At 33.9% G+C, this 9,526-nt stretch overlaps 1 protein-coding gene across 2 annotated transcripts; it reads right to left on the reverse strand.

Annotated features, from left to right (window-relative positions):
* Positions 1-1,178: 1,178 nt before the first annotated feature.
* On the reverse strand, positions 1,179-7,978 carry LOC106774085 (PKS-NRPS hybrid synthetase CHGG_01239-like). Of its 2 annotated transcripts, XM_014660916.2 has the most exons (7): positions 7,631-7,978; positions 5,484-5,543; positions 4,791-4,894; positions 3,533-4,728; positions 2,272-3,424; positions 1,987-2,186; positions 1,179-1,773 (listed from the first exon to the last, which is right to left on the reverse strand). In XM_014660916.2, exons 3-6 carry the CDS (start codon positions 4,869-4,871, stop codon positions 2,019-2,021), a joined length of 2,598 nt encoding a protein of 865 aa, XP_014516402.1. In that variant the 5' UTR covers positions 4,872-4,894; positions 5,484-5,543; positions 7,631-7,978; the 3' UTR covers positions 1,179-1,773; positions 1,987-2,018. The 2 variants fall into 2 exon arrangements, with proteins under 2 accessions (XP_014516402.1, XP_014516403.1); XM_014660917.2 differs by lacking the exon at positions 5,484-5,543.
* Positions 7,979-9,526: the final 1,548 nt, after the last annotated feature.

The following is a 9,526-nucleotide window of genomic DNA, read 5'->3' on the forward strand; positions in this document are numbered from 1 at the left end:
TGTTTTTGAACATTGATCATTTAGTGTCATTTAATGCTTGTTCAAAACAACACATTGCTTTTTTATTTCCTAACATTGAGGTTGTGTTTGACAATCAAGCTTTTCCTCGATACTAAGTTTTAATTAAAGACTTCATCGTTTGACGAAATAATGTTTTAACTCATAATATTGTTTAGAAAGGATAAACGCTTCTTGTGATTTTTCTTTTTTAAAGCAACGTTTAGCTTTGTTTGTGTTTTCTCTAGTGTTTTAAATTTTAGTATTTTGGTGTATTATATCAATGACATTATCTTGACATTGTTTTGTTTTTTTTGAAAGTTAAATTAAACACCCTTTAAATAAGATAAGTTTTACGCTTTTAACTTCAACTTTCTTAGATGTTTTTGACTTTTAGCATTGTGTTTAGGTTAACTTAGTTATTTTTCTGTTTCCTAAAATCCTGAGTATTTACCTTGTTTGACCTTACTTTAATATCCAGTAGTCTTTGTATTATTGTGCCATGTGTAATTTAATTCATTTGTGGAAACCTTTTCCAAATTATTCCTGAATTCCGGAATGTTTGTTTTGAAAACATAACCGGAAAGCTCTTTTCGGTAATATATTCTGGATTTGTTGTTCCGGTAAATAAACTTCACTCCATCATAGAGGAAGAAGCACTCTTTCCAGGAAAAGAAAACATTTCAAAAAGCTCGTATATTTCAGAAAGCTTGTTTTAAAAAACTCGTTGGAAAAGTATATTCTAAAATAATATTAGATATATTCCAGTAAACTCATTTAAGAAATTTTGTTCTGAAAAACTTATTAAAAAATATATTTCATGTTAAAAAAACATAGCTTGTTCTTTAAGTTTTATTTCAAAATTTCTGTTCAACAAATCCCTTTCTAAATGTCGGAAAACTTGTTTCAAAACATTTCCTGAATTGATAAAGTCACTTTTGCAAAAAGATAAAATGGTCAGTTTGAAAAAACAAAAGAGGGTGCAACTAGAAATGATAAGGGTACAGGAAGTAAAAGTCCATATTTACTAGGATTTATAATTCCATTTTACATAACATTTTTTGGGCCTTTTACTTTTGCCATTCCTCCCTCCCTCTTGTTCAACTTAGTTTGATGGTGAATTAGAACACAGAAAGCCACACTATCTATTAATTTCAGTTATATTGCACAAAGAGAAGACCTTGCATCAATGCGTTTTATACTGAATGCTAGCAATTTGAACAACCACTTGGTGTCTGTCTAGGTTATAACACCACCATACTTTAATAGGAATTAAAACTTAAAAGTGACCTCAACAAGGGTATTTCTGTCTGCAAATCATTTCTCTAACTCTACGAGCAGAGTAAGGAATAATGTTTTGTGCAAGTGTTGCCAGCTGAAGTACGATGCAATTGGCTAAAATACAGTGCTAGATACAATCTCAAGCACACATTGTCATTGTAGAATCATTATAGAAAAAGTGCTAACTTTTAATAGTGTATTCCATTTCCCTTTGTACAAACAAAATAAAAGGTTTTAAAAGGTGTTCCCAAGTCATAAAAAATGGCCTACTTTTCTTCTATACTGTACTTCTGCAGGAGTTTTTACTTGTGCAGATTGGACACGAAAATACTAGGATATCCTCAGAAATTTAAGGGCCTTCTTCTATACCCAAAAACTCTTCCTTAATTTGCCCAAACTCGTTTAATATTGATCCAAAAAAGATATGTACCAAAACCCTTATATTTCTTAAGACATCCTACCAACCCCCTCTTGTAATAATGAGTAGTCTGTGATCTGCACACCAGGAACAAAAATGTTTTCTTACGCATGAAACAATTAAATGGTATAGTCAGTAGAGATAACAAATTAATCAATGAGTTCCGGTCGGGGAAAAAAAATTAAAAGACATTTCTTGTAGCAGGGATTACATTAAGTAAATAATGAAAGTTACAGAGGCCTAGCATGAACCAAATTTCATAACACGAGAAGAAGGAAACGAAACCTAACCTGGAGGTTACCGGTGGCGAATTTGACGTTAATTAGTCCCCAATAACGTTTACATAATCATTTCTTTTTTGTGGAAACAATGACCTAAAATGTTCCATTCGAATAACATATGAAGTTTCCCAAGAACGAGATTCAGCACTGCAGTATCTCGACCACTGCAAAGCAGTGGGAGGTAATGGCGACTCAGCCTTCAAAGCAACCTGTATATGTTAGTCAAATAAAACAAAGTCAGCAACTTCAATTAAATTCGATTTTTAATTTCAAACGAAATTAATCACATCATACCTGTACAAAGTGACAATCATGGACCAACCCAATGGCAATAAGTCGGTGCCTTGACTCAGATAGTGGTGGTCGTCCTCTGAGAGGGAAAAATGTCATGGACTCCTTCAAGGATAAAGCAACTAGAACCACGTTGTATCTTGAGGCAATTACATAACCCATATCTGGTATAGTCATCCACTTTTTAATAGATGTCTCCTTGTCAACATACAAAGATTGCCTCAGTTCAGCCACTCGATCATTGCTACCAAAGAGTTTGGCATAAATATCTTGCCACTGCTGAAGCTCTCTGATCAAATCCTGACGAACTAAAGCCCATGATTCCTCACCCATACCAAGTTGAGCAGCAACAGCACGATAACCACAATTTGAATCTGCTTTCACATCAATAATTTCTTCAATAAACGGATGGATCTGAATAGGAAATTGGTCCATCATTGACAGAACTCTTCTTCGTTTAGAATCATGGACTAGTTGATGAGATGAAGGGCAAGATGAAGAGCCACTATGGGTAGGACGCATTGCGTCAACATGCCCCCATTGTGAAATATCGGAATGAATTGATCTGTCTCTTTTTGCAGCACCCTTTATTCTTACCACTGTGGGAGTTGGACACTTTGAAGTTGTATCAGGAAATGCTAGTTCGTGTAATTTAGCCTTTAGAACTAATTTCCCAGCACAATCAAGTTCCTGAAATCTCTTGAGCAAGGCATCCAATTCAGGTTGCAACGATAACTCATACTCCTCATCATTCATTCCTCCATCAATAAAGTTTAACTTCTTCCAGTGAACGTGAATTGCCTCCAAGGGAACAGGATGACACATTGTACTGTACTTAGCAAGTTCACATGCACAAGGAAGACCATGTGTAGTTCTAACTATGCAATAACATTTAGAACTATCAGTACCAACAGCCTTAACTCGGTCATACTCATCAGTTATATGACTCAATGCACTCCATGATACAAGTCCTTGTAGTTTGATGTATAACGGAGTATTATGCATATGATCCACTACATTTATGCTTTTCTCAAATGACAACTTAATCTCAGTGTGTTGCAAAGTAATCATGTCATTCATAGCATCCCAATAACTACACATATCTTCCTTGCTATCTTGAAGCAAATTCTTTAACTTACAATTTGTTGACTCAACCCTGTCAAGTAAAACATTATAATTATATTTAACATTATTATAAATTAATAATTAGTATACTTTTAATGTATTTTCATGATGAATTACTAAAATATAATTTTTGGCATACCTATCGGTTGTTGTGTTACCCAAATGCATCACCTGATTTGTCCATGAAGTGACAAATTTTTCCTTGTGTGGAATCAGCCACATATTTTTCACATATTCACCAAAATTAGGAAAACCAGAGCAAACTTTTTCAAATAGTGCCAGTCGCTGCATATACTCACTCTCATTAGAAGAATTCACAACAACATCCCATGCATTCATCACCAATTCTTGTTTCTCCTTTGGATGGACTATTGACATGCATTTGGACTTCACATTCTTGTTGATATGAGACCGACATAACAAATTACAAGAGCTCGGAAAGACAACTTGCACTGCATTCATCAAAGAAATGTCTCTGTTAGTCACAATCACCTGAGGTATGTCTTCGTCTTTAACAATCAATCCTCTTAACTTCTGTAGTGCCCAAGTGAAGTTGTCAGCTAGCTCAGACTCCACAAAAGCAAAAGCCACAGAGAATGTTAACTCAGTTGAAGTAACACCAACAATCTCAAGCAGTGGCAATGGATACCTAGTGGTTGTGTAAATACTATCAATTATCAAGACAGTGTTGAAAGCACCCAGAAGTTTAATGGCATCTGGATGTGTCCAGAATATATCTCTGATAACATTGGAATCATCCACCTTTCTATGCCAGTACACATACCGCTCACGTTCCAATAATTTCAGAAGGTATTGCATTTCTAAACCTTTTTGAGAGGATCGATAAGCATGTCGAGCATTGTAAATCTGCTTGATGGTAGTTACATTATCCATATTATAATCTTTCAATGTCAAAAGTATATCTTTTGGCTTCATCATGTTCTTTGTCATATCATCAACCAAAGACTTCTCTTCAGCACTCAACCGGCCTGCATAGGGATGACCCACCAATGTTTCTTCCAATTCGTGATTGTGACAACCACACATTACCTTAACAGTCCATCCTTCAGCCTTTTTCAAAGCTTTTCCCCTTAACCTGAAGGGACACTCACATTTTCTAGTGCTATTTACCTTTTGGGATAATTCATTCTTGTATAGTCCTCTATATTTTCCACTTCTATCACAACCCAAAATTACAAATGTCTTCCTTTGATTACGTCTTGTAGTTCTTGTAGGTTTTGTAGATGTCTCTGATCTCAAAATAATAAGGACAAATCCATTCTCCTTTGCAACATCGCGAGCCCAATTTAACATTGCATCTCGAGAAGGAAAAATCTGCACATAGAAATAATTAAACAAGGCAATACCTTTAACAAAATAATTTATCGTTCAGTTACCTCTGTGGTGTTAAATGCATCACTACAATCAACAGAATTATTTGTTGCCCCAACAATTTGCTCATTCACCTCCTTAGACATCTTATCGACACGGTCTTCTACCTCTGGCCACAAATCAAAATAAAATTAAAATGATAAAGCTGTAGCATCATAAAAAGTTATAGCAAAGTTGTCAAAAAAATTATATTTGAAAGTATAAACATAAAAAGAACAAGCAGATTTACGGTCTATTTAGAAACTAGCCCAGCCCAGGCAGCTCATTATAAAAAAAAGTGCAAATTTTGCTTGCATACAAAACCATAAAAAGGGGAAGAGAGAAAGAATTTGATTCCCACCTATACTAAAAAGAGTAAGCAGATGACACTTAACCAAACAAATTAATTTGTCCTAAAATAGAACTTGATTAAGGTAGAAATTGTCTTGACAAAGCAATGTCCGCTAGGTAAAACTGATAAATTTGTCTCTATAGAGAAGTTTAAAAATGTGGAACTGAACTAGCAATCACAATAAAATATATGGAATCTGCCTGCATGCCAGATTTAACAAGATTGGAAAAATCACTTAAGAAATGCACCAACCAACAGAGGAAGAAACACAACTTGTTGAGAGAGAATGACAACACAATTGAAAAGAGGTGAGAAAGGAACATCACAACATATCAGAGACAGATAACATTTAAGAAAGAAGGCTTACTTTATGTTAATATCAATAAGACAATTACATCCACAGCATTATATTTACCAACAAATTGAGCTGTCAAAAAGGAAGTAAAACCAGAATGTCAAAATTTACAGCTAGTTAATGTGAGACATTGACAGTTTATACATTTAAACATAAATATAATAAGTCAGCAACTATACATTCACAAAATATAACTCCGTTTCCCCATCCCCAATCTTCCACTTAGAAAAACTAAATAAGTCAACATAAAGGAATTCAATAGAGGTGACACTTCAACGCACATCATGCAGAGAAACCTTTAAACTTAAGCAATTCATAGTCTGCGGAGTCCATCCTCCAATCCAAAAACTATGTTGGGCAACCTATTTAAGAAGCAATTTTGATTTGCTCCAAAAAGGTTTCCGCCATCATTACTATAGAATCTACATACAGGAAAGATTGCGTTTGGTACCTAATCCCAACTAAAATAATCAAATTTCTCAGCATTTAAATATATTCAAGCTAGAACCATGAACTCACATTCCTAAGCCATGATAACATTAATATCAGTTAGGAAGAGCTTATTTAAAGTCTATTTGAGCTCATCATCACTTCTGTAACTATAGGGAAAAACTTATGAAAATAGCTTATTATATGTCCATAAGTTGTTCTTAACTTAATTAGTAAGCTATCTCGGATAATTAATAAAAACAGCTTATATCTTACATGAAGATAGTTCAAACTGATTTCTTCAATTATAAAAAAATAAAGAATAAAATATAAAATCCAAGCGCTTATTATGACTAGCTGATATATAATAAGTGTTTAATTAAGTTATTTGTCCAAGTTCGCCTTTAGTAACAGACATAACTATTCAGCTTTATAGAGTACAACCTATGATCAGAAAACAATAATCATACTAACAAAGCTACAAAAAGGAAAAAAAGGCAAATGATAGATCACGACTATTAAATTTCTATTAGAGATCGTATATATTTGCAATTAAGAGTGTTTTTTACAACTATATTTCCTTCCTGTAAGACTTAAATATAGCAAAAGACATCAGGCATACTAGATTGGGTTGAAATAAGTTCTTTCTCTCTCTTCCTCTTCCTATTCTTTGTTTTCAAAAGCTATCGAGAAAAAAAGAGATTAAGATGACCAGGTCAGTCAGTATGTGGTCTATTCTGTTAATACGTTCTTGTATGACTTTACAGTTTATACTTAATTTTTCACTCAATCTGTTTTTCAATTAAGTAGCACAAAATGGTTATGGCAGGGTGAGGCCAAAATAACATGTAGCTCATTGATAACAGTGTCATGTACTGCTGGCCAGATATCACCACCGGTTAACAGTAATTAACTAAAGCTAGTGATATTAATTACATATACTGGATCAGAGGGACAGCTAAAAAATATTGAGATCTTATTTAGGGGCTGTCTTCACAAATATAAAAGAGAGGTGCAGTAGTCTTTGGTTCCAAAAGGACTTCTTAAAGGACAAAACAGAAAAGCCTTCGTCAGTGAACAACCCACCTGGAGTTGTTGCCCTGCTTTTGTTACGTCACCTTAAGTGATTCAGCTTTCCCCTCCGCTACATTTCACCCTCTATACTTTTGTTCCAGTTGGTTAGATTGTAGCTTCATATATTCTATTGTAATACCAACCCCAGGTTGTGTGGCATCTCAATTATGAAATCCCTCTCTTTTCATTCTCTATTTCAGAAAAACCTCGTTTTAGGTGTAGTTTGCTTCCATCATTATTTTAATGTTAAGTTCAACTAAACATGTTTTGGATCATTCACTCTTTCCCTGTTGTTTATCTCTGCAGTACTTACCACCAACGCATCACCTCTAACCTCGCAACAAAAGTTCATAATCAAAGCCCAAAAACAAGATCACAAGTGTCCTGTTATAGAGATCCCAACACCAAATTATGTTATTGACATGCATATATATACCCTCTTGTTATACCCTATAAACTCACGTAATCACGTATTTATAGGAAGAACCTAAACCAATAAACGCACAATAAAGGTGCAATTACAACTACCACTGGACAACCAAATCATATTACAGTAAATCTCAGAACCCTAACCAATACTAATTCCAAACACAAAAAATGCATCAAAATAAACAAATGTCTTACAATTTTATAACGTACGATTTTAAAAATCTCACCTTTAGGACAACCACAACACCTTCTTTGACCTTCAAAGGACAAGCATTAGCGCCTCCACGTGTTCGACCTCCTCACCAGCGGGTTTAAGCTTCTCAAATTTCTAGTTGAAGATTCATTCTTCACATACCGCAACTCGGATTTGGGGGTTTTCCAATTCTTTGAGACAGCAATCACAAATTCCACTCAGTTTACTCAATGGGAAAGAAAGACGGAGAAGGAGAAGAACAAATTTTAGGGCTTCAGTATGAGAAAGTGGGGAAGTGTGTTGTGACAAAATCGGTTTTAGGGTTTCGTTTTGTGTGAGAAAGAGAGAGGAAAGGTCGATTCGAGGATAACAGATTGGTTGAATTAATGTTATTATTTTATGATAATAAAAAATAATAAAATTATAGTAATAAAAATAAATAGATTTAATAATTTTACTATCGATACTTTATATTTATTTTATTTCTAAATAAAAGAATGGTTAACTTAAAAAAAGTTCAAATAATCATTTTAATTTAAATAAAAAATTATTTATTACAGAATAAATATAAAAAAAAACAAAAGGTGGAAATAATAAGTATACTCTTAATATTGATATAACTAAATCTTTTATGATTAAGCTATAAATTTATTTATAAAATTGTGTGTGTTATTTTCTTATAAGATAACAAAAAAATAATAAACTTAATACTATTATAATCATAAAAATAAATTTAAATTATTGTTACAACTTTGTTGTAGGATTTTTTACTTTTATTTTTATATGATTTTTTTGTTATAAATAGCTAATGAAATACAATAACTCATATAAACACACAATTGACACTAGAATCAATTATCTAGATACATGCTTTAACATAGGGTTTCATTATAGGTGTGCACTCGTACTAGTGTTTATACTCTAGAAAGGGATAAACATAGGGGGTTGTTACCCTACTACTCACAAGGTTAATCTTTCATGCCTAGGAGCAAACATGTAGACCAAAAACCTCTTGTCGTCCCCTTCCNCCCCCCCCCCCATCTCCATATGTGTAAGATGACTAGTAGTAAATAAGGAAACCTCCTTTATGAACTTGCATATGTCAAACCATACACTTAGGGTTGGCAAAAAAACTCGTGCCCGCGGGTATTCGCGGATAAAATCCGCTATGGGTATTTAGTACCCACGGGTATTTTTTACCCGCGGGTAGTGGGTAGCGGGTATTTTAATACCCGCTTGTTAACGGGTTGGGTTCGGGTATCACACTATCCGTACTCGCGGGTACCCGTTACCCGTTAAAAAAATAAAATTACATATTTATTCCATATTAGGTTTAAGAAACTGAAGGTTTACATATTTTCCTTTCTGTCAGTTTCTCGCTTTCATTTTTTTTTTGCTGGAGGAGGTTTAAGTTCTTGGTGATAGATGAATCTCCTCAGATCTGAAACACTGTCCACAAAAAAAAAACGGTATTGTTCTTTTCCAATTACCTTTTTTCTCTTTTCCTACTTTCTTCATTCTTTTCTTTTTTAGATCTTTTTCATATCTGCTGCTGTGAGCTCATCTCACTGTTTGCGATCCATCCCTCGAAAGCTTCCTTCTTCATGCATTTCAAACCCTAAACACTAAATAGAATCAAATGAGAATTTCATAAGTCTTCCATCCCTCGAAAGCTTCCTTCTTCCTGCATTTCAAACTCTAAACATTAAATAGAGCCAAATGGAAATTTCATAAGTCAGATCCCACAATAGTTTCATATTTCTACACGTTGCAAAGAATAAAGAGATATTATGGTGGTATATTGAGAATTATTTCTCTACTGGGAAGTTTAGTTGGGGAGAAACCAATGGCCATAACTATAGTGCTCGAAAAATGGTTCCAATAATAATGACTTTTCTTTCATTTTCAATACTAATTAATGGAAGATTTT

Source organism: Vigna radiata, chromosome 9 (assembly GCF_000741045.1).
Source record: "Vigna radiata var. radiata cultivar VC1973A chromosome 9, Vradiata_ver6, whole genome shotgun sequence".
NCBI classification, from domain to species: Eukaryota; Viridiplantae; Streptophyta; class Magnoliopsida; order Fabales; family Fabaceae; genus Vigna; species Vigna radiata.

What these genes read in the sequence shown, in the direction of transcription:
- LOC106774085 (XM_014660917.2), bottom strand. Translation starts at nt 4,871, where the DNA reads ATGTCTAAGGAGGTGAATGAGCAAATTGTTGGGGCAACAAATAATTCT. An exon ending in GGTAACACAACAACCGATAG is followed by an intron (nt 3,425 to 3,532) that starts GTATGCCAAAAA and finishes TTTACTTGACAG; the next exon opens with GGTTGAGTCAACAAATTGTA. An exon ending in ATGATTGTCACTTTGTACAG is followed by an intron (nt 2,187 to 2,271) that starts GTATGATGTGAT and finishes TAACATATACAG; the next exon opens with GTTGCTTTGAAGGCTGAGTC.